Genomic DNA, 25,689 nt, shown 5'->3' with positions numbered 1-25,689 from the left:
CAAACAAATCGTTTTTAAAAATCTGTCTTCGCGCGGTCTTCGTCCGCGAGGCTCTCTCTCATTTTGTCGTTCGACTCTTCGCGGAACGCCTCCTCTCGTTCTCCGTAATTTATTTATAGATATCACGATTAAGATACGACTAGAGAGCGTATAATTGTAAGTCATTCGGAGGGAGCCGGTCTTTTTCGTCGGACCGGTCCAACCATGGTTCTTCATTTCCAAGGAACGAAGTAGGAAGAAACACGCATATCGCCAACAATTTCCTACAGAGACCTTTTTCTCTGCCGTGTGAACGGTCGTCGAAAGAGATCAGGGGTCAACGAAATTCTGGTTAAGTTGCACAAAATGTTTTAACGACTAGCTTCGGCAGCCTTCACTGCTATTTGTACAAAGAGCTGTACAATTTAATTTTAACAGACCCGTTGTACGGGATTTATGTTTCCAATTGTTCATCAACCCCCCGCGCTCCTGGGTAAACCCCTTGCCGTACCATCTTCTTCGCAGTCACCACAATTAGGAATTTTTCAATCGTTACAATTTCTTAGAAGGGACGGAACATTATCGAATGATGCTTAAATATTAACACATTAAAGGCGGGGATCTTGACTCGTTTTTCGTCCTATAGGGGGCGCTATTTTGTGTACTCATAAAAAATTTAGTCTTAAAAAAGTTTATTTAAACTCTTAAAACTACAAGAAATATTAAAAAGGAACTAAAAACTAATAAATCGTATTACTACGACTCCCGCCTTTAAGCTATAGTCGAGATAAATCGTAGTACTACGACTCCCGCCTTTAAGCTATAGTCGAGATAAATCGTAGTACTACGACTCCCGCCTTTAATTTGTTAATAACAAGGGATTCGAATTTTATTCCAATTTCAAAGAACAGAACAACATCCAATAATTTAGTAATTTCCATCGCGAGTCGGACTCGTCGAAGTACGGTAAGGGGTTAACATTTGTCGCTCCTACACGCTCGTAAATTGTTTCTGTATTTCTTAGAAACACACGAGACGAAGAAAACGTGTGAAATAAAAATGAATTACGTCGCGAATATCTCGCGCGATTGATAAATGAAACGGTACGGGGTTTCGGTAAACGGGCCTTGCAAATTGGTCCGCGTTCATCGTTCGCTCTGCACGGTTAATAATGGATTACTTATTCCGCACGATGGATCAGCGTCGCTCGGATTCGACGAAGGATTCCGCTTTGAACGCTGGCCGCGCCACTCGAAGAATCGCCGTTAATGCGCGCGCGCGCGCGCGTGTGTGTGCAACAAAGTAAACTGAGAGAGGGTGAGATACGCGATTATTTGGGACATTGAAGCGCGCGAGCATGTCTCAAACGATATTCCCCGATATACCGTGGACTTTCGGTTACGGAGAGACTGAGATGCGAAATGTAAATAAAGTTTGTTATTCAAGGTGTTTTAAGAGGTGTTGTTGTTCAATGCTGATGCATAGGCCTCTTTTCCGTACGACGAACGACTCCAGGTATTGTAAGATAGAGCTTAAGAGGAACTTAGTGGGGAGAATTAATATATGAATAAGTGTTACAATGTAAAATGTTAATATGTATATGAACGATGGCAATTTTATTAATACAATGATATTTTCGTTCAATGTTGTGCTTGCCTTCTGTGTCCGCCGATCTTCGTCGAACTACTGAATTGGGGAAAAAGCGCGTCGAGACTTTGCTGAAAAAATATTCCCCATGATTGAATTTGAAGAGGTCACTTTTAAATGTTTAAATTAAAAATCGCGCTTCGCGATTAATATTATAAGCTTGCAAAAATATTCGAGATGATGTCGAAAAAAAAATCTAGATAATATCGAAAAAAATCTGGATAACGTGTTGGTCGACGCTTAAAGAAAAATGATGGGATCTTAAGAGATCGTTTCCCATCGATTTTAAAACAGGTTCTCGTGGGAATTTTTAAACTTCTGAGTGCTCAAATTCGAAGCTCCAAGATCCCACTTGATGATAGAATGATGAAAGTTTGCACAAAGATTCGCGATCTTGAAGAAAAACAGAAAAATTGGAGTCGATAGCTTCGAGAAGCATGATCGAATCTTAAAGAGATTCAATTTATTTTAAAATACGTTCCCGATGGAATTTTTAAACTTTTGAGTGCTGAAATTAAAGCTTAAAATTTATAGTTTTCGATCAAATTATTTGGATTTATAGTAAAATTCGAGATCGCGTTGAGAATGCAATTAAACGCTCGAAGTGTCGTTCACTTTCTCTCACGTTCCCTGCGGGTGTCAATGTTTGCGAAGAACTTCAACAGGTGTACTATAACGATCTCTATGAATATATTGATCTCCCTCACCTTTAGGCTGTCGAGGAATCCTCTTCCGCTTCCATGGTTACTAGTCAACAAGAGAAATCGCGGCAGTCTCGGCACATTCCTTCGCGCACCGTTGTTTTTTCACCACTTGTCGTAGATTTTTCATTTCATAGTTTCGAATTAATATCGCGACGATTCTTATTTTGTTCGAACAAATTTCTTCACTGCTTTAAACGTATTAATTGAGAAAAATTAAACATCTCGGCCTTTTGGTATTCGCGCGTCTCGGTCTCGTTACACGATTTGCCCTAATTTCGGCGAAGTAGCGATACAGAGATTGATAACATAGTTTACTTTCTTTTTTAAATTGCATACAATCCGTTCTTTGGTAATTACGTTCGCGTGACTGGCGGGGCTTGCTTCGATTTTACAAAGTTTTCTGTAAACACCTCGAACCGCGATCATGATGGACATGGAGATGAATGCCGGGTTGGACGTAAGTACACAGTAAGAAACGTTTCTTTTTTTTACCGCGGATAAAAGTAATCGATAAATAAATTAAGTGACATTTTATTTTACGATATTTTATTTTTCGCAGTCGATTTTCTAGGCTTATCAAATTTCTTAGTAGCTTTATATTTAATATAATTGCAAGCAACGGTTAAATGATCGATTCTAGAATATCTCAATCATTTTACAATCTGTTATTAGTTAAAAATAATATTGATGCTTTGATTGCCTTATTCATATCGATTATTAATTTATCGATGATCGTGTTTTATTTTCGGTTTCTGATGTAATAATTAACCACATTCCGATGACGTTTATTATGTTATATCTATAAACGATTATGTTCGCCATATTATAGTAACTTGAGGTCCTTTACGGTATTTTAATAAAAATAACAATGGATGACGGCAGCAACGAGAAACAAGACGGACCAGAGAAGTTAGACGATGTTATTATTATTACTGAATTATTATTTTATAAGTACCTGTAACCTAACCGCGTCACTAATACTTACATTCTTAGAGACAACATTCTTAGCGTTGCATAATACGAGGAAAAATAAAGTTATATAAAAAAGTTGCTTAAAGTGATGATAAAAACACAGATGACAATAGTAAACAAAATTGCAGGTAGAAAATTAACTTTTTCCTGTACTTCGATGACAGTGCATGTTGACAGAGATTTCTAGCGTTGTTATTATTATTTATTGTTTATCTTAACCTGAAGGTCAAGGAATGAAATTGCTTTACAATTTCCAAATGATTAACCCATATTTATCCTTTCATTCTTTACACGCGTATGACTTTTTAATTGCATACTATAACAATTATATAAATAATTATATAGACTTTCTATAATTTGTACTCTACTTAGAAAAAAAAATCAATTACTTCTTTTCCGAAGTATAGTTTCTTTATTCTGGACAATTACAGTTCCCTAATTCTCCTTGTCATTTAACCATTTAACTTTCAAATTTTAATTCGAAGAAATAAAGTACAACTTCATCGGATTTTTAACGACACTGTCACGTGGATCAGCGCGTTAATTAAATGACGTTAATATTATTAAAAATTATCACTTAACGCGTCAAGTCGAGGCAAAACTTCACTTTCATTTCCTCGAAGAAACGACCGACAGAAACACCGATAATTGGAGCCGCAGAGAGAATGATACAGCAGCGGGTCGAGCAATAAACAAGTTCGAAACTAATATACCATGCCGGGGATCGCGGTACAGACAACAGGCGGATCAATCCGAAAAATTGATCCCCGCTAACAACGTCGTCCGTGGGATCAAACAAGTCGAAACAATCCGACCCGGAGCGGACACGAAATAAAACCGAGGGTCCTGGACGATGATCGCATAAAAAGTTACCCCGTCGCGGGGTAACGCGGCGATAACGAGGACCGACTCTGATATCTAGTCAATCTGCGGGGCGGGGGCTGGCCGTCGAAGAAAGAGAAGAAAAAAAAAGGAGGCGTCGTCCGTCCCCTCGAGGTTTCGCGGGAGGATACGGGGGCGCGGGCAGTTTATTAGGGGCGCGCGAGTCGCGGAAAAAAATTGCTCGTAAATTTCATGGACCCTTATCAGGGAGCCGTGCGACGCGATTAATATCGGGGGTGGAGGGGGGCGGTCAGCGACGCGATGCTGGCAATGATCGTGAAAAAGTAACGAAGGATAGGAGGAGAGTGGGGATATCCTGTCAGCGTGACGGAACGACGCGCACGTTTCAGGACGAGGGGAGCGACCTCAGCGAGGCGACCTCGGACGGGAGCTCGGTCAGCAGCACCTTCTGCGCCCTGGAGAAGGATTACGAGAAGGTGAGGGGCGCTGGCCGCCCGACATGGGGAAATGTTTTCCATTATGGCGGACGGCGGTGTTGCCTGACACATCTTCCACGACCGGCATTGTCGTATCAGGATTCCAAGTAATCGGGAGGCTTTTAAGTTCTTAACCGGTGGGAACATTATTAGATCGCAATTCGTAATCTACCGATGTTTCGTTTCTTTATCTGTCGATCTCCGTGATCTCTGAGGATTTGATTACGTGATTGGACAGCGGTTCTTTGCAACTTTTTCAATCTCTTTGTTTGTTCAGCTTTTCGGCTCGAAGCTGGTTTAAGTCTAGATTCGACGTGGTTCTCCTCATTTACGGTAGGGCTGTGGAGCTTGGTTGCTGTGGGGTGATCAAGTACTGTGTCTTTGGTTTGTTTTTTGGGTGGAAGTAACTTTGTATTTTTAGAATAAAATTACTAAGTCTTTATATTCCTTTATTTTGTTTCCTTAACTTTACTTCACTCATTTAACTTCATTTTATTTATTTAACTTTACTTATTGAACTATACTTTACTTATTTAACTCTACTTTATGTATTTAACTTTACTTTACTTATTTAACTTTACTTTACGTATTTAACTTTACTTATCTAACTTTACTTCACTTATTTTATTATACTTTACTTATTTAACTATACTTTATTTATTCAACTTTATTTCATTTATTTCACTTTATTTCGTATATTAAGAAACATCTAATTTACTCTTCCGTTCTGTAAATTTCTTAACAAAGAAATTTAATATGTCGACAAATATAAAGTTAATTCCGCCCGAAAGCTAACCAAAGGCGCAGCAATCAGGGCCAAGGAATATTAAAAACGTTTCTCATCTTTTCGTTCTTTGTGTTACAAAGACACTATAGTAAAATATTTAAAAAGATCCATTTTTATGCAGAGGATTAACTCTGCTATAAAATTAATAAAGGAGTACCATGATATATGTATGCATATATTTTCGCAAAGTTTCAACTGAATCGCTAACTCGAAAATCGCAAACAACATTTCAAGCCTAATAATTCTTTTAACAAATGCCTTGCAAAATTGTATAGAATAATTATACATAAAAATGTCTTTTTAACTTTGATATCGAAAACGAAATTTAATAAAATGCTATTTGCAGATTTCGGTAAAAATACACTTGTTCAAAATTCTTCGAAAATTATTTTTAAACTCTTCACACTCGCAGTTTAATTATTAGTTTTATTAAAACAATTATGGTAGTTTTCCACCGACGTTGTCAATTTTGTTTACGAGCTTTCGCGACGAAGCAATCGTTCGCTAATTAAAGAAGTCCTGTTACACGGCTCGCGGAGTTCGAGGAACTCCATTTATTAATTACCGATATCGTGGAACCGGTAAATATCGACGAATGGTAGTTCATTATTATATCTTTTTTTAGGTCTTGAAGGACATGAAAGACATCGACGTATTGGCTCCGTATTTGAGCGAGTACACGAGGCTGTTCGAGTCTCTGTATAAAGCGCATCGAGTGGAGAAGGAGCTATTGGAAAAATGCACGTTGCTCGAGGTACAATTAATGCACGTTTTAACTATTTAATTGATATCTCGCATCGTTCGATGCTTCCATAACGTCTTGTTCGCAGTTTATTTTGTTGTATTCTTATCGGAAGCTGGAACGAAGCAAATAAATCAACGCGTTTAACTGCGATTCCTTTCGCGCTGCGTTGATTAGCACTCGTTTGTCCTTAATATTTTTAATAATAGGACGAGACAATTGTTTATGTACTTTTGTTTCTAGACTTTGATAAGAGAGGAATTTATTTTTATTTCGATGTAAAAGGTTAATTAATTCCGATTTCATGCGACGAACATTGCACAAGTTACATTTCTAACCTCACTCTTTTAACGTAAACGATTCGCAGAATCGGTAAAGTAATATCAAAGTTTTTCTTCGATTTAAATCGTATTATTTGACAGCTGAATGAACTGTAGCCAAATTTACTGTTGGCTTTTAAGTGTTAACTAAATTAACTGTTAATTGTTAGGTATATATATATATAGTTAACTAATATATACAGTATAAATGTATCAATAATACATAGGCACCTATCAAAGTCACAATAATTATTATTAACATAATATGTAATACTATAACATACAATATATCTCGGACAGAAAAAATAATATTTACAGCACTTCCTCTTACACAGATAAAATAACTATTATAATAATATAATAAATAACCCTCCCTTAAGCAGAGCTTGTACCCTCCGACATATCAAACACCCTACCATCAACACTGCGAACAAAAAGAACAATTTCCTAAAAATTCGATTCCTTTTAGAATCGGCCTTAGTAATAATTAAACAATCCAATTTCGACTAAACTGAGACAGTAGTTAATTTTCGCGCTCGTAGCGTTTTCCACCGGAAGGGTTTGACAACTGTGTTTCGGCGACGTTACTGTGAATTCCAGACCGAGGTCGAGGACACGAAGGTTCTTGTAAAGGAGTACACGGAAACGATCGCGGGCAACAACGAGGAGATCGAGAAGCTGAAACTGGAAGTGGTGAACACGATAAAGCGGGCCGACGCCGCTCACACACGCGAGCTGAACGCGCAGGAGATGATAGAGAACTTGCGGCTGAATGTCGCGCAACTGAATCAGGAAATCGAGCAAAAGAACAGACAGATCTCCTCCATTGAAGAGTGAGTTCCCTTGCGAATATACGGGGTGTCTCAAAAGTCAGCTCGCAACTTGGGAAATACAGCTGTTATTTAGATCGTAGTACGATAAATTATGTCAATGTTACAATATTTACCCAATCGTGGATTTAGTTGTGATGGCTTCGATGCATAATTTTGCGACACTCTGTATAATAGAAATTCTTTGTATTTGTTCCGAGTATCTTGAACTTTATTTCTTTAATTATTGTAATACAGCGATTGAAATGGGACAGCGATTTTCAATTTTTTTTTCACGTTTTTATCACTGTTTGTTCTGTTCATTATTGGCTTACAAATGTATTCGTGTAGGTTTGCTTATCGGCCATAATTAATTTATATTTATATATTTAGATGTTCAGAAATTTATATGTTTGTATACTTATATATTTATATGTTTGTATACTTATATATTTATATATCTGTATACTTATATATTTATATACCTGTACACTTATATATTTAAATATCTAGACATTCACATATTAATATTTACAAATTTATATTGACATATAATTCATATCGATCGAATCATAAAAATTAGAATACTCATCCCTCCATCTCGTCTATTTCCACCTAAAGAAATGCAACAACAACGTGACAATGTTAATCGTGCCGAAAAACAAATCGAAGGCACGGCAATTGGTCACGTGACGGTAACCGTATCCACCGCTCTAGTTAATTATTTCTTCTGCAACCGGCGAAGACTTTACTATCACAGAGAACCTCGCAGTTCTCTTCTTTATCGCGTTAATCAAATACGAAGCAACGAACAGGCGAGATATTTACGGATTACAGGGTGAGAGAGGGGGGGGGGGCATGCGCGCCCTTAGCGAAAGCGTCGGATCAAACGGTTCAAGGATCCCCCCCGTTAGAAATCCTTCAAAGCCACAATTCCCTGTCGCTTAGACGGTGGCCGCCATGTGTTTGCGGCGTGTTTTCGAGCTGTTCGCGGATTTAATTTCCATCGAAAGCGTCCGGGTCCTCGGATTAATTCGATTCTATGTTATCGGCGGTTTGCTGCTCGCCGGACGTGTGCATGCATGCATGTTTGCCGGACATGCAAATCGCAGTCTATCGACGGCGGATAATATGCGGGCAGCTTTTTTTAAAAACTATTGTTTCAGTGTTTAACAGCGGCACCGAGCAACCGCGCTGATATTTTGCAAGAAACAGTTTTATCATCGCGTCGATTATTTTCAAACGTATTAAAAAATATTGAATATCACGTCGCGAGATCAGCGGATGTATCTATATTATTTAATCAATTAATTTAATAATATTTATTTAATCTATTTTTAATCTATTCAGTACATATTTATTCGCGTTACGAAACATTAAAGTGACAAGCTAGGAAAATTAACCCTTTCAGTGTTGACTATAATCAGAGTGTAAAATAAGAAATATCTATTCTTTATGTCATTTACATATACTCTATATTATATTCGTAACATAGGAATATTACACAGATTTTAATTAATCACATCTACAACGTGTACAAATTACTCACGTCTACGTGTTAAAAATTGTTCAGAAAATTTTCCAATAATATTACTAATTATACAAAGCTGTCAACCATTTCACCGAAAGGAGCTATTGTATTATTTGTTGACATTCTCATTCTATCGATAACAGAAAAATTAATTAATCGCAGAAGGAACTAACCTATACGACATCTGCAATTAACCAGTAAATTTCGTCTCTCATTTAATTGCAATTGTTGTCGGCTGGCACTCGGCCGGAACGGCGCGATCGCGCTCGCGAGTAAGCGCGATGGCAGAGATGTTCGGCGAAGAATATCTCGTCGTGCTCTAAATCGTGTCAGTCTGTACACGACGTTCTTCCGTTATCAGGGTAAACGACGTCGTCATCGGGACGCCCATTCGTGTGTATACATCGTGATCGCATTGAGGCTACAAGGATGTCGAGTCTAATCCCCGGAGGAGAGAAGCGTGCGCCCGATAGACCGACGGTCTCCGTTCAGTCAACACGATCGGCCCGCAATTCCGTTCTAACATGATCGTATATAGCTTGTGGCATAGTAGCTCATAAAGATGTTGTGCTTCGTTTCCCCTCTCGGTCTTCCAGCCACAGAGGGCCGCTAGAGAAGGGCCTTCAACTTTCCTGCATCATGCTCGCAAAATTCCTAAAATATACCGCTAACGGACCGACCACCGACAACCACCTTTGTAATCGCATTAATACTATAGCGTATTCTACTCCGTCCTAGCTACAATCTCTGTTCTTTGCTTCGCATCTGTTCTTGGTCTCTCTTTGCTCTTATTTTTGAACGCTTGATGCGACTATATACCAAGTGGATACTAGTCGAAGGTGATATTTATCGCAGATTGTCCTTTAATGGTTGCTTTTATAATAAATTATTGTATTTTTGTTTTGTATCTGTGTTTGAGGAATGTATTTATTTTTACATTGTATTTAGTACATTATATTAGTATTTTCTTATATTAGTTTTCATATCAGTATTTAGTTATTTTTATTTAGTATATTATACTGGTATTGTTTTATATTATTTGTTATACTAGTATTCAGTTATTTATATTTAGTTTTGTATTAGTTTTTATATTAATATTCTAGTTATTTCTGTGTAGTATATTATATTAGCAGTTAGTTTTATATTAGTTTTTACGCTAATATTTTAGTTATTTATATCTAGTATATTATATTAGTATTTTGTTTAATATTAACTGTAACTCTTGGTTAGCTAAACGTAACACAAACTATACATTTTAACTGCTTCTCCTTGCTTTATGCAATTTATCCACAACTCTAGCTATCTTCTAATTACAGCAAAATAACTCTTCAATTTTTATTTACACAGAATAACATAAATTTACCCTTCTCCATTAATTTTGTATAACAATATCACCTAAATTCCCAATTTAAGCCCTGTTTTCTTTCAAGAAATTTAAATATGCGCATACGTAATCCGTGCGTCGCCTCGATTCTTCTTCAGCCAGGATTTATTCTCGGATCTTCCGGATATAGGTTTAAAGGATGAATTCGCGCGATTTCAACTTCTTTATGCAACATCCACTTTTTGAGTCGCGTCGCGCGAAACACCGCGGCGCCGCTAAAATCGATGCGGTGCTTTCAGCGAAATTTTCTGCATTTCCTATGCACGGCTTATAGGGCCTTTCACGTCAGCTGATGCGAACTGTAAGAGGGGGGGACACGTTAAATATGCGTTTTGAATAAGTAGCGAACCCCGGTGCTTTGACGAGACGGCGGACTCTTAAAAATTCAGATGCGTTGCGATGCGCAACTCGCTGTTTTAAACGGGCAAACCGAACGTGTGCGCAGCAAACGTGCCATAAGCTGGATTACCATTTTAACACAGTTTAATATTTGCACTTATTCGCGCTTGTTATTTATATTGTTTATATTTTTAAAGGACTTTTTGAGTTTGAAGACTTCTTGTTTCTTTCTCTATTCTTCTCGAAATATGATTATCTATGAAAACGACATTTCAGCTGGTGAAATGACTGTTTCTGCAGATGTTACGTTGAAATTCAATGAAAACAATTACTTTGTACCAGAAAATACAATACATGATGTTGGTTATCACATTGCAGCAGAGAAATCTTTTTAGAGAAATTTTCTTTTATAGAGAAGTTAGTGTTTCTTCTCCTTGTACTGTATGTATATCTCGATCGTTCATGTATTTAGGATAAATTGACGAAAAAGATTGTCCAAATAATTGATAAGAATTTCTTTTTTTTATAAAATAGTTAACAGAACTTTTTTTACAGAACTTTACTTAACGTCTGATCCTATTAGGAACATTATTAAGTATGAATAAGTGCTAATCGTTACAGCATGGAAGGAGCGATAGTGCAAGGGGTTAATCATCCCTCGATCACCCTTCGATCGTCCCATACTCCTACATCGCCCAAAAACCCCTCGGATTCGCGCAATTAATTTTCTTTGTTTCCCGGATCGGCCGCAAATCAAATAATTCATCGAAATGCGCAGCGTGACCGCGAGCAAGCAGAAGGAGAACCTGATGAAGGAGAAGGAGAAGCTGTTGAGCGAGGTGGACGCTCTTAGACAGCGGTTGAAGAACACGTCCTCGTACACGGTCGAGCTCGAGAAGAGGAACGCGGACTTCGAGCAGCAGATCGACGAGTTGCGGGAGACGATCGAGACGCAGCTGAACGAGATCTCGAAGGAGCGTAGGGCGAAGATGAGGGCGGACGACGAGACGAACACCCTGCAGGAGGAGCTTGCCGTGAGGACGAGCGATCTGGAGGTAAGGGGTTTCATAAATAAGTTTTAGTTGGAGCTCGCGGACGCCGCGGCGATTGGCCGAGCAGATTAATTCGCGGTGCAATCGAGCCGGAAATGACTTCTCGGCTGCAGAATTCAGATCCTCGAACTCAGATGATTCGTGGAAACGGATGAACTGCTCGGAGCATGGTTCTTTATTTTTTAATTAGCTGGGGGATGGAGGTAACGTCGAGGTTATGTTACGGTTATGCGTGTATATTTAATTTAGAGGTTAGAATAAATTGCTATAGTAATTTGGGCTAATTTGTATGTTATGGTTCATGGTGAAATGTTTGTGATAGCTTTTTTATTATATATACAATATTGCAGAAATATATAATAATATTATTATTAGATTATAATAATTTTTTAATCATATATAATATAATGTAATATTGGGAAAACCAAGGCAAAATTGCTATACGAATCTGTACATTATGATTCATGGTAAAACATTCGTGACAGCTTTTTCATTGCATATTCAATATTACAGAAATATATGACACTATTATTATAATATCATAATAATAATAATAATAATAATAATATTACTTCTTATATTATAATTACAATATTACAATAATTTTTTTATTATATGTAATACAACGTAATATTGGGAAAACCAAGGCAAAATTGCTTTGCCACACGAATTTGTGCTAATCCGTAAATTACGGATTCACGATAAAACATTCGCGACAGCGTTTTAGCAAGCCACCCCTTTCGACTAACAGCCGGGGCAACGGTAAATCGCGTCCAAAGCTCGGTTTTATTACATCGGGTAGTTTCATTGTAGTCGCGTAGGATGCTCACCGAATTTCACAATTTGCAAAACAAACAAACGAACAAACAAACAGGGAGCGATGCATTGTGGAAACGCGGCGGCGGCTCGCAGATTCGAATTCGAGCAATTTAGGTCCGCGGGGCGGCATTGGATCTTTGCAGAAAATAGAGGAACAATGCGTGCCGCGAGCACAATACCTCCGAGAAATTCGAAACTTTCGCGGAAAATCGAATTGCGCCCGAGTTTTCACTACGTCCGTACGAGCCTTCGATTATTTGCCACGAGCCGTAACGATTACATCGAAAGGTTAGATGTCGGATAAAATACGGGATGTCTGTTTTACGAAAGGGCTCTTTGAACACGTGGGAAACATTTAACAAATTAAATTTTAATTCAAAGGAAAGTCTCGTGATATAAAAATCGTGCGATTAAGGTAATCGGAATGAGGTAGTGGATGTGTACCGTAGTATTTATTAGTTTAAACAATTGAGGGCATTTTAACAATTTAGGACGTAGTTATAGGTTAGAGTTGGCCATTATTCAGATTGTTTTCAGTAAGTGTTTATTTTATTATTATTCATTCGGTTGAACTCTTTTTAGTCGTTTAGTTTGTACAAACTTAAAGTGCGACATTTATTTGCTTAACAACAATTTTCATTCTAGTTTACAGTATAAAACAATTCGCTATTAATTCATTTTAGATACACAAAACTATAAACTACATTTTCTTGCAATTTCTTTATAATTTGAGGTTATATTATTGTCTAGGATAAAAATTCATATTTTAAAATATTAATATTTTAGAATAATGATATTAATAATATTAATAAAAATTGATATTTTAGAATAATTCTATAGCAATTATCAAAAAAGCTACGCTTAGATCGATAAAACGCGTAACAAAATTTATTTTTAAAATACATCGACGCAGCTAAGTAATTAAAGATTTAAAGGTAATATAGTTAGATTTAAAGGTAATATAGTTAGATTTGAAGGTAATATGGTTAGATTTAAAGGTAATATAGTTAAAGATTTAAAGGTAACATTTTTAATGAAATGCATGAAGATCCACAGTTTACCCGTAACAATCCAAGCACTTTAATCAACATCGTGACAGTTGTTCCCGTTTCTCTAGGCGGCGCACGCATCCATAGCAGCTGCGAACGCCAACATCGCGACCCTCGAAAGTTTGGTGAAGGACCAGAAAATAGCCGCGGACAAAGCGCAGAAGGAGATGAACAAGCTGATGGTGAGGAGAATGAACCTGCAGACGGACTACGACAATGTGACCGGGCAAGTCGAGAACATGGAGAAGGAAGTCGCGGACAAGGAGAAGCAGCTCAAGGAAGTTAAACAAATGGTAAACAGGTAATGGTTCAGGCTCGATTCATTCAGCCGGTGAAAATTGTTCATTAAAATCTGTCGCAATGGTTAATCTTTATGTTTTATTCTTTAGGTAAATATTTAGTTAATCCTTAGTTAAAATTTGTCGCAATAGTTTATCTTTATGTTTTAATCTTTAGGTAAGTATTTAGTTAATCTTTAGTAAATCTTCGTGTAATTTTTACGCAACTGAATTCGATACGAGACGTTTTTTTACGATAATATTTAGACATAATTATTAATATAATTTCATTAACGAGTAGACTCGTTGGCAGATTTTCGAGTTTATGCGCTTCTGATAATATTTAGTGGACAAATGTGGTACAGTAAAGTTATATCAAGTACTTAAAAATATCGTTGCGTTATTTTTAAACTTATTTAAATAATTAAGAAGCAAATATTTATGTTGGTTCAGGAATTAAGAATAATTTTTACAGAAAAATCGGCAGTCTACTCGTTAATTTTATTACCTGACTGCTGATTTTATAGACTTATGGCAAAAATAATATTAACAATAATAATAGTATCTAAAGCGAGAAATTCTAATAATATAAATTTAATATTTCCATTTATTAAAAATATCGACAGAAATAATTCATTTTTCTTTCAACTCGTTTTCTCACGATCGTCTCGCAATATTTTTATTTATTACAAAGATTCGCAGTCTATAACGTTCTCAATTATAATTTCGCTGAAATCTACACACATTTTAATTGTTAAAAAACTTCTGATAAAAAGATATCTGAATAGAAAATCGAAGAAATTTTTACATAAAAAGCTAAGAATATAATGCTGCAATTTCCAAGTGAAACGAACGAATGGCCGAGATTTTTTAAATTCTATTCTCCCGTAATTACTGGCAGAAGACAAAAATGAAAAAATTAATTGCGGCATCGTGCCGCGAGTGTCTTCCATTAAAAGAGACTTAGGTCCGTCGGTCCGCCGTTTTATCGCGCAAGTGGGCCGCGCGGCGAATGGCGCTCGACCGGGGCCGGCTTTAATTAAGCGTTCGTTTTCGGCTTCCAAAACAACGATCCGCGACGAAGAACCTATATCAACGTCGCCGTTTCAATTTCCACTAATAAAATAACAGACGCGGCGGGGAATATAATGGATCGTATCGGCGCGAGGCGTGGCGGGAAACGTTATTCCGACTGGGCCGTTCGGTGAATTGTGTTCGAAGCGTTGCCGCGATCGGCGGAAGGGAGAGTCAGGAGACGAAATTTATTTTCCATTCGATTTTGCGTTGCAATGCGTCGATGCTTGCGTGCCTTGTAATTGCTATGCAAATCGTCGTATTATTTCTCGAGGTCCCGAAAGTCGGAGAAAATATGCGCGATTGCGTGTCGTTGATAAAAGCGCCATATTATTTGGAACTTTCGTGCACCGTATTGACAGAATGCTGTATTATTTAACAGTGATTTGCATGATAAAATATGGTATTCAATCTTTAAATCATTTTTGTTCCTCAATGTTTTAGTCCAGCAGGTATGTCGTGACATTTTAATTTAGTTTGCGACGTCGATTAATTTTCGTCTGCGGATCTTTGTACAGAGTAAAAATTGTACGAAATAGAGGTTAAGTAACAGTGTATATTTTCTAGTATTATACTATTGACACTATTATTATTATACTATCACTATCACTATCACTATCACTATCACTATCACTATCACTATCACTATTATTACTATTACTATTATTATTGTACTATTTATACTACTATATTATTTTCTTTTATATTTTATACCTTCGCCATAAAATCCACAGTTTACTTAGTATCAATCGCGTGCTTAAAACACCGTTCACATCAATCACCTCGTACCAACGAACAACAAATTTCAATCTGTACATTTAATTATTTTAAAAAAGCATACTTTGAATCAACCAAATACGATAATCAACCAAAAATCATTACAATAAAATATTCCCTTAAAATACCGAGAGCCGTTGCATTTTGCATCGAACGTCCGCCATTCGCTGCACACATGCAACAATTCGCAACCAAGCACACACACACAAGTTGAAAACGATTTCGGTATCGCCAGATTGAGACCCGAGGTGACGCGATGCAGAACCGACATGGAGTCGGCGATGAAACGGGCGCAGAAGTTCGAGACGGAGCGCTCGAGCGTCGAGCAACAATTGAAACAGTCGACGGCGACCACGCGGAACCGCGAGCAAGAATTGTTTACTTTGCGGCGGCAGCTGATCGATAAGCAGCAACAGGTCGAGGTGCTGTTACGGGAGAAAAACATTCTGGCGCGGACCAAGGAGAACATGGGCGATCAAATTAAGCAGCAGAACCACGAGATCACCGTGTGCGAGTACAGCAAACGGAAGATCGAGCACGAGCTCGACGCGGTCGTGCAGGACATCAACAATGTGCAGAAGCAGATGTCCATGATGGAGAAGGAGAGGGACAAGCACAGCTTGGTGGCGCAGGATTTGGCGCGTCAGGCGAGTATACGTTCTTGGTAATTCATTTTCGAGCAGATACGGTGCTTTAATAGTTTATTATTACGCTGATTTGCCTGTGCCTTTTTATGCAGTGAACATGTCTCTATTTACACACATATATATATTTGTTATTTGAATTAATTTTATCGTCTGGTTTAATTCAATTCTTCCAGTTTAATATTTATTATGTTATACGCATTGTATACGAAATGTATATATTTTATTCTTTCTTTATTAATTTATTTAATATCAGCATTTCCAGTCAGAAGGCATTTAGGTTAGATCTTGCACGCGTGTACTATATTAGGTCATATAGTACACGCACAGCAGATACATATTTACTAAAGTATATATCCTATATATTTTACGTATAGCTTGTACGGTGAAAGGACAATTGAAAGGGTTACATAAGCTTTGTTAAGCGATTTGATCTTTCTGTAAAGATTATAATCTGCATTATAATTTACTCCTTATAAAATAATATATCTCCTTTTTCAATAGAATTTAAATAGATTACATTCTAAATAATAGATTATAATAGGTTATACTATACTATATATCTCGTTTTTAAACAGAATTTAAATAGATTTCGTTTCGATACCAAAAATAGTCAGAAAGATATAATTTTCATTTAAATAACATATTACAGACAATAACATGTAATACAGAGAAAATCCGTAGAAAGTTGTTTAGCGATAATAATTATTCGATGGTATCAACGTACAGCGAGCTAGAGAATAAACCCTGCAGCATACGGATGCGCGTAAGTTGGCGATATATGTGGTCACAGAGAAGTGCAGTAGGGACTGCACGCGAGCGTGTAAGTGGAATAGGTTCGTATGCGGTCAGACCAGGGAAGCGGTGTTTGTTCGGGCAAGTAGGACAGTACGGAAACTGGTTGAAATGAGATCTCGTATGGTCGCGGGAGGACCTTTATGTTTTGTATCAATTTGTTCGACGAGCTTTGTGAACTTCCCTTTGCCCTTTTCAAACGAGAGACTTCTCCAAAAAAGAATATCATGAATCGATACTCTTCTGCATAGAATCAATGCAATTACTTGAACTAGACTAAAATTGTTAGCCTATAAAAGTTAGGCTAAATTGTTTTCGAAGCATTGTTATGTACGGTCGCTTGGTTTCGTAGCGTTGCGATTATGGTTAAAATAAATACCGATTATTGTCGGCACGAAAATTCCGTGACATTATCTTACGAATCCGGCGGTGTGTGACGTCATCCGGCGAAATGCATATTCCGTAGTGCATGCTATTTGCATTCAATCTTGGGGGAACCGTGACTGAAGCCACCCAAATGGTTTCTGCCGCCTATGATCGAGGAACTCTGACGGATAGCATATTCCCCCGACGTATCGCCACGTGATTGACATTTGTTTATGCCGTTGAAACATCGTTCGGCTTACGTTGTAATATAGTTGACGATATCAGTATTTATTCCTATGAATTTACTAGTAGATATTTTATTGTCGCGATGAGTGCAAGTTCCTAGAAAGATGACACGTATCGTTGTTTATAATAATGATAATTGAGCTGTGGATTATTGGAAAATTCCCTTAGTATGTTGCAAGCAATGCAACAATATTTAAAAATTTTTCAAATGTTTTTAGAGATTTATATTTTTGGAAAATTTAGAAATTTATATTTGATTTTATATTATACTGTTCTCTGTCCTTTTTTAGAATATTTCTAATTTTAATAAATTATCTCTGCTACTTCGCTTCCATTCTACTTTAATTTTTTCCACGGTATTGCAACATATTATTACAATAATTACTCAATACAATTTTACATTACGACATTAGAATCACGATAAATTAATTCTACAGTATTTAGAGTATGGGTTCGTTTCAACCAAGATTTACAATCGATAAACGCTAAGAATAAAAACAATATTTCCATCGTTTAACAAATTAAACAATCTAAAACCGTATCGAATAAATGAAACTAATCCTACTAGTTTAGAAACAGCAACTCTCCGCAGAATCTGTTCCAAACACGGAGCGCTAATTGCGACTATATTTTCGCGTTTCGAAATTCTGAAAGGAATTTCGTATCTCTAAAATCGTCTGACACGGAATTCAATGTTTCGCGCGGCGGCCACGAAAGGATCCACACGCGTACAACTTTTCATCCGAAAATCTATGCAGCGAGCTGTCCGGATAATCCTAAAGAACAAGCGCGTTAAACGGGGCACGGCTGTTGAAAGTTCGCCGAGCCGACGCGCGCAGCCTGGCGATGCTTCGCGCATTCCATTGTTACGGTATCACGGAGTGTGTGTATATATATGTAAAGGGTGTCCCAAAAGTCACGCAAGAAGTAATTTGGATAGAAAACACAGATTTATAATTAAAAATTGTAAATTTTTGATTGATTTATATAGTATACAGTATAGGGTTATGTATGGAATAGCATATCGGGTAAATGGCCTCCAAGCTTTGCTGGCACGTATACACTCTTTTGTTGAAATTTTCCATGATTGTTTTGCATAAATGTGGCTGAATTTCGTTGATACAGCGCTCAATTTCTTCCTTCAAGGCCCGGGTGGTCGTGGGCTTGTTGACATAAACCTTAGACTTCAAAAAACCCCAAAGAAAAAAATCTAACGGCGTTGAATCGCATGATCTGGGCGGCCAATTCTGATCACCAAAACGGGAAACGTTCTGTTGCTGCCAAACTTTAATTCTTTGCAAAATATTCCTCAACAATAAAAATGCGTTGTTCTTTTGTGTAGCCCTCCATCTTTAATAACCCTGAACTGTCAGCTGTCATTCTGTATATTTTTTTTTTTTGGTTGGCAACACTTTACCGCACAAATGGCGCGAAATTCGAATCTTGCGTTAATTTTGGGACACCCTTTATATATATGTATAGTCCCGATCGGGGTGTGTAGCCGGACACCGTGCAAGTTATGCCGACGGATTTACCGTCCGGTGTCCAAGCACCGTAGGACCAGCAGGAAGTAAAGGTAAACAGAGGATACACACTCGTTCGTCTCTCCGCTCCCGGGCGCATCGCCGCGCACGATGTCAACGGCTGCGACTACGCTCGTCCAACAATTTGCAACTGAAACGGTGCGACTGTGTAACTGCGCCACGCTTTCGAAATCTTGTCCCTCGATTTGCATACTCTTCGCCGGACCTTCGCGGAATTCATCTCGAACGTATTAACGGGGACAGGGATTGCTATTACAAGCTGTACCAAACCGCTTTCTAGGCTAACGGTGTGAGATCATATACGATTTGATGTAGGTGAAAGTTATTAGTTCAGTTTAACAGGAAATAAGATTTTATTGTTGTATATGGATTGCTCATCAGAGATTTTTTTTATTGAAAAAATGTTTGAGCGTTTTTCTAGTTTCTTGTGAAAGGATAAAGCTTTTCGAACGACCGATGCTTATCGATACTGTTAAAGGTAAATTGTTAGAAACTTAAGTCAGATGAAATAATTTTAGCAGCGATAGAAGCTAGGAAAAGATTGGAAAATTAAGTTCAGTCTTCCTTTTTTATTTAATATTGCGAATATAAATGTGATACGCTTCTATATTTCATATCATTTCGTTAATTCGTAAATAATATTCTCTCGTATATTCTAGTCTAGCATATTCGACATTTTATTAATTTCGTGCAGACAATATAAACAACAGTGTTGTAACAAACGTTTTCAAAAAAATTTGTTTCCATTAAACTATAATATATTTCCAAGAGAATAAATTTTATTCTCCGAAAAGGCAGATAATTCTTCTCGCCGTAACTATATTACATCAAAACATCTTTCCGAGGTGTTAAAAAGCCTAATCACCCGTCGCACCGGAAGTCGTGGCTCGTGGATCGCGATTCGAACGGATCAATAGCGCCCGGCAACGTCTCCGTCGTAACCGCGATTCGCAGCTCGCGGCAATAACGTGCCGCACGATTATAGTTCGGCGCGGCCGGGGCAATTTCCGCGGGTATGCGAATCCAACTTCGTGTCGGGGGTTAACAGGTCGAGGAGTACCTGAGCGAGGTCAAGCTGAAGCAAGTCGAGATCTCGACGTACAAGAAGAGGCTGGCGGAGATCGAGACCAGGTATCGGCAACAACAGAACCTGTTCGAGTCGGTACGCACCGAGAGAAACTCGCTGAACAAGAGCCTGGTCGAGGCGCACGACGAGATACAGGAGCTGAAGAACAAGCTGACGGTGGTCGCGCATCAGACCGAGCAATTGAAAGAGGACATCGTCACGAAGGAGACCAGTTTGATCAAAGAGGAGTTCCGTAAGCTGTCTCACTTTATCAGCTCGATGAAATGTTGCGAAGTGTTGCTTCGATTAGCGAATAGCGCACTGTTTTATGAATTAGTTTTCGAGGAATTTATTTATCGTTGGACGAAAATATAGAAGACATATAGAAAATATATTAGAATATCAATGTAGAAAATAATTTAGATGTAGAATACTAGATTTTTCTGGAGGTATTTTTAACCTTTTACAATCGAGTGGTGACTTAGAGATATTAAATAATTCTTTATGTTAAATATTACTTAGTGATCGAAAATAATTTGTACAAGAATATAATTTTAGTCAATATTTTAAATATTTATTACACGTTCGAAATCAATTACCTATTGTATTGTAATTCAGTACAGTATTCGTTCAATATTAAAAGTTTATCAATATTTGAAATACTCATTATACGTCTGAAAAATTAATTATTGTAACTGGTAGTTCATTTAACACTATTCCTACCGACACTTCACGTATACCTATTCCTACCGCGGCCGGTCAAATGACCGGTCGTTCACAATTTATATTTTTCAATGTTGTATGCAGACCAATAGCCAGTTTACCAGTATAAGAATATATTTTCTTTTGTTCAAGAGTACATAATCTACATTTTATTCTTTTTCGTCGCATTTTTTATATATGCGTTTCTCAACTGTACATTTTCCGCATACGTACTTTTTACATTTTAGACAGATTTTGTTCGTCTTATTATCTTTACAATACCTTATCTGGCATGTTTTCCGTTCACTGGAACCTGTATTTGTACTTGCGATGGGTATTGTTTGATTTTCTTTGCCGAGCTCTTGTTGGTATTCGATGGGAAGTTCTTCTGCCAATTGGAATAGAAATTCCTGTCTTGTAATTTCTCCTCCCGTAGTTTCTTTATATAACACCCATACATTTATCCCGGCTAAATCCAAGATATTAAAAAATACTTGCAAAGGCCATCTCCGAGATTTAGATTTCACCGAATAATTTCTGGCCATTTGATCGGTCACATCTACGCCAAATTTGGTGCTATTGTACAATTGAATTGTCTCCGGTGTTCGGGTGTCATTTTCTTCAACTTGTACGGAGTTGTGCATTGAATTGAGAATTAGAACTTTCTTTCATGGTTTGGCCTTGTAAATTTTCAACATACAATTATTTGAGCGATAGAGTTTGGTTGAGAAAAGTGCCATGTCGTCGTTTTTCAGTTTTGCCAGTACTGGTAGCTCTTTTCTATTTGCTCTAATTGTCCCAACAATCATAGTTTTTTTTGCTAAAAGTTTTGTTGCTATAGGTAGGCTTGTAAAAAAGTTGTCTGTGGTTATATTTCTTCCACATACGGTTCTGCTAATTTCATAGTGACAAACTCTCCAAGAGGAACTGATGGTTCTCTACTTTCATTTTTTCCCAAATATGAAAAACCGTTTATTATATATTTGCTACGTACATCGTACAAAATTTCACTTATAACACGTAATACAATATAAAATATTACAAAATAATAATAAAAGACTGCCAAGTATGCTCTTTGTGACTTTCACGTTTCGATGCATTCTGTTCGTGTCGCAAGACTATACTGATTTGAATTCGTGGGAAGACCTCTATACATTTTCTTCAGTTATAAGTTTATTTATTTTGCGTCATAGTAGATAAGATGGCGTAAGAACATTCGAGGATCTGGACCGTGTTGGATATCAATCAAGCAAATAAACAACGCTAACCCTATAGTCGAGCGAGAACTGTAAACACTTGGAAGTGCAGTAAACCATTTTCTGGAAGGTACTTCTCGGATAAAATCGTGCCACAACTACATTACCTTTTGTTTGTAACGACTTTATAGTTTTGGCATTGAATCTTAGAGAGAAACTATTATAAAAATGTATTAATCGTACTACCGGTCAAATGACCGGTCGTGGTAGGTAAGACAGACTACAAATATTTCTCAGAAAATAAACAATAAAAAAATAAGCGAATATTGAAAAATGTATCATACATATATATGAGGAAAAGTCGTAAAGTTTAAAGGCGATTCACTTACGTTGAATGTAGGAAATTCCAATTGAAAATTTAAAAACGGTCATTTGACCGGTCCCGGTAGGAATAGTGTTAACACAGAACTGCCGTAATCGATATTTTAAATACTCCCTACACGTTTGAAAAATTAATTATTGCAACTGGTGTATCATTTAATACAGAATTCGTTTAATCAATGTTTTAAATGCTTGTTATACTCTTAAAAAATCAATTAATTATCGCAACTGGTATTGCACTGCATTCAAAATTTATATAATTAATATTTTAAATACTCATATATCTCTAAAATCAATTGTTTCAGTTACTATTTAATTTAATACAGAAACAAGTTATCATTTCACTAAAACAATTATTTCAGCTAATATTTAATTTAATAGAGAGACAAATTATCATTTTAAATGAAGCATAATCAACACGATCAAATGAGATATTATCAAATATTTATATTTCATACTTGAAACATTTTTATATAGATCTTACAATATCTGCTCACGGTTCTTTAATTATTCCCGCGAAACAACATAACCTCTAAATCGTCCACGCTGCAGCTCAATTCTTCGGACAGATTTTTCTCATAAAACTGCCCCGTTCCATAGTTCGCGGCAAGGTGGAGAAGGAGAGGGAGGGTTTAAAGGTCGAGCTGCAGGCGTCCCGCAAGGAGGTGCAGGATCTGAAGTACGAGATCGAGGAGATGAAGCAGGAGGAGAAGAGCCTGAGGCAGGTGATCCAGCGGGCGGAGGCGGATATCGGCCGTCGCATGAAGGACATCGACAACATCATGAACGAGAGGGACATCCTCGGCTCGCAATTGGTCAGGCGGAACGACGAGCTCAGCTTGCAGTACAGCAGGATCAAGGTGTTGAACGGCACCCTGCAGAGGGGCGAGGCGCAGTACAATCGTAGATTGGAGGACATCAGGCTGCTGAAGCTCGAGGTGAAGAATCTCCGTACCGAGAAGGCGCTGCTGACCAAGAACATCTCGAACATGAGCGATCTGCGACAGGAGGTATTTCACTTGAACAGGGATCTGACGAGGGAGAGGTTGAAGGTCATGGCGCTGGAGGAGGAGGTGCAGACGCCGTTGAACATCCACAGGTGGAGGAAGCTCGAGGTATATTCTATGCTGAGTATGATGATATTCTTCTTCCGTTCGTGGATCCTCGTTTGTAAGAAAAATGACGATGTGGAATGCAAAAATAATGACTTAGTCAGGTTACAAGAGAATATAGTTATATTGTTATCGGACGTTTGAGATTGTTAAAAGGAACATTGCCGTAAAATTCGAGTCTCTTGTAAATGATAGGTATCATTATTAATTTGAAGAAAGACTGGCATTGTTATTATTAGATCTCCAATTGTTCTTGGCACTCCGTATTTCCATTTCAAGTTCCGTTTGTTAATTTCTTTCATAAAATCTAATAACTTTTAATTTTTAATCTAGTTGATAAAATGATTACAATTAGTTCTGTCAAAGTACACTGAGATTATTTAATTGATTTAACTCGGGAAGCACAGAGGATGAATTTAACAAGATAAAATAGTCTTATATTACTTACTAAAAAATATAGCTATCGTTACATGTAATTATATCATTATTAACAACTATATTGTGTTATCGTGCAATAATTTACAACGATAGATATTAGAGAGAATCGATTACCTGCTACGAAAATATTACTGAAATAAAAACAGTATCGGACGTCGATATATCGGTTCTAATGGCGCATGCATTTTCTAAAAGTTGAAGCGAGGGCTTTGCCCACGTACACGAATTGTATTATTTTTCACGGCACGTTCCCTGCATACATACGTGTGCTCCCGCAATTCTGTATAGGGATCCGATCCATCCAAGTTCGAGCTATTGAAGAAGATACAGATCCTCCAGAAGCGAGTTATAAAAATGGCCTCGGAGTTGGTCGATAGGGAGAAGCAGATCAAGGACACCGAGAAATTGTACATGAACCTACGTGACATTTTATCGAACCACCCTGGACCGCAGGTGACGGTCTCGTTGAACAAAACCCAGAAAGCGTTGCGCGAAAGGGGGAAGAAGATGAAGGTAAATAAATATAAATATTGTTCTTTATGCGCCGTGCTAAATTTCACTTTTAAGTTTCAGTTTTTCTGGATTTCTCGGTTACCCTTTCGGTACGTGGATGCGGTAGAATTGAGTAACAATGAATAATTATAGTACATTGGTTGTTGAAGATTCGATTGATAATAGGATCTAGACTTTATCTGTTTCTGGTGAATTTAACCCTTGCCTTGTTAATATTAATTTTTACAGTTTAATCTATCCTTTTGATGCATTAAGAATTTATCGAACCTGTGAATCGGTTCTCATGGAAATTAATAATTTGTTAACTACTATTGAGGTATTGTTATATATTTAATTTTTTAGACATTAGCTACCTTCCACGATGAACAAAATATATAAAATAAATAGCGTTTAATGCTAATATTATGGAAATATAAAAATATTTACGACCAGATGACCGGCCGGTAAAATGTTAAGTTGACGCAGTGGTAAAAATTGCCAAAACTGAGTGATAAACAATTGCCTTTTTAAAAATTATTTCTCTGCGAATGAAACACTAAGGTTTCAAGTGATTAAAGAAATTTGAATGGAAACATAATATACTGGAATATATTATAACTTAGAAACTGGAATGAACATCTCTGAATAATTGATGAATGAAAATAATTAATAAACTCCATCCCACCTAGATCCAAGACAAATATCGATCATCATCCAGCAACCCAATAATCTAAAAGTTTCAAAATCGAATCGCTTAAGGCTTAAAATGCTCCGCTCTCGTACCGGAAGGGTTCAGCTTCTGGCCAGGCGTTAACTAACTGACCGAGGCGGCCCTCACGTTCGACGTTTCTTAAACATTCACGATGACGTGTACGGGAGGGGGGAAGGGCGTGTCTGTATTTTAACGGTAGCGAATGCCGGGCAGCACGCGAGTTCAATGATTCAGGTGTCGATTTCTCAGTGTCTGCTGGCGGAGGTGAGCATGTACGAGGTCCAAGTCGGCGAGTACCAGGTCGGCCTGGAGAGGATGACCGGGGAGATAACCGAGCTGAAGCGAAAGTATTTCACCCAGAAGAGGCTGGTACAGAAAACGAAGGAGTCGAAGCTGAAACCGATGGCCGAGTC

The 25,689-nt window shown here is 37.5% G+C and overlaps 1 protein-coding gene across 1 annotated transcript in view; it reads left to right on the top strand.

Moving 5' to 3' along the window:
* The first annotated feature begins 2,503 nt into the window (after positions 1 to 2,503).
* Positions 2,504 to 25,689, top strand: part of LOC144478230 (cilia- and flagella-associated protein 58) — a 115,591-nt gene continuing 92,405 nt past the window's right edge. Inside the window, exons 1-11 of the mRNA XM_078195978.1 lie at positions 2,504 to 2,787; positions 4,535 to 4,621; positions 6,034 to 6,162; positions 7,071 to 7,303; positions 11,312 to 11,588; positions 13,522 to 13,754; positions 15,818 to 16,229; positions 20,226 to 20,496; positions 23,123 to 23,637; positions 24,361 to 24,585; positions 25,526 to 25,686. Coding sequence (XP_078052104.1) covers positions 2,755 to 2,787; positions 4,535 to 4,621; positions 6,034 to 6,162; positions 7,071 to 7,303; positions 11,312 to 11,588; positions 13,522 to 13,754; positions 15,818 to 16,229; positions 20,226 to 20,496; positions 23,123 to 23,637; positions 24,361 to 24,585; positions 25,526 to 25,686 — 2,576 coding nt within the window. The 5' untranslated portion in view covers positions 2,504 to 2,754. The remainder of the gene's footprint in view (positions 2,788 to 4,534; positions 4,622 to 6,033; positions 6,163 to 7,070; positions 7,304 to 11,311; positions 11,589 to 13,521; positions 13,755 to 15,817; positions 16,230 to 20,225; positions 20,497 to 23,122; positions 23,638 to 24,360; positions 24,586 to 25,525; positions 25,687 to 25,689) is intronic.

The sequence above is a fragment of the Augochlora pura genome, chromosome 2 (assembly GCF_028453695.1).
Source record: "Augochlora pura isolate Apur16 chromosome 2, APUR_v2.2.1, whole genome shotgun sequence".
Lineage (NCBI taxonomy): Eukaryota > Metazoa > Arthropoda > Insecta > Hymenoptera > Halictidae > Augochlora > Augochlora pura.
Note: the sequence above shows the minus strand (reverse complement) of the source record. Positions and strands in the feature narration are given on the sequence as shown.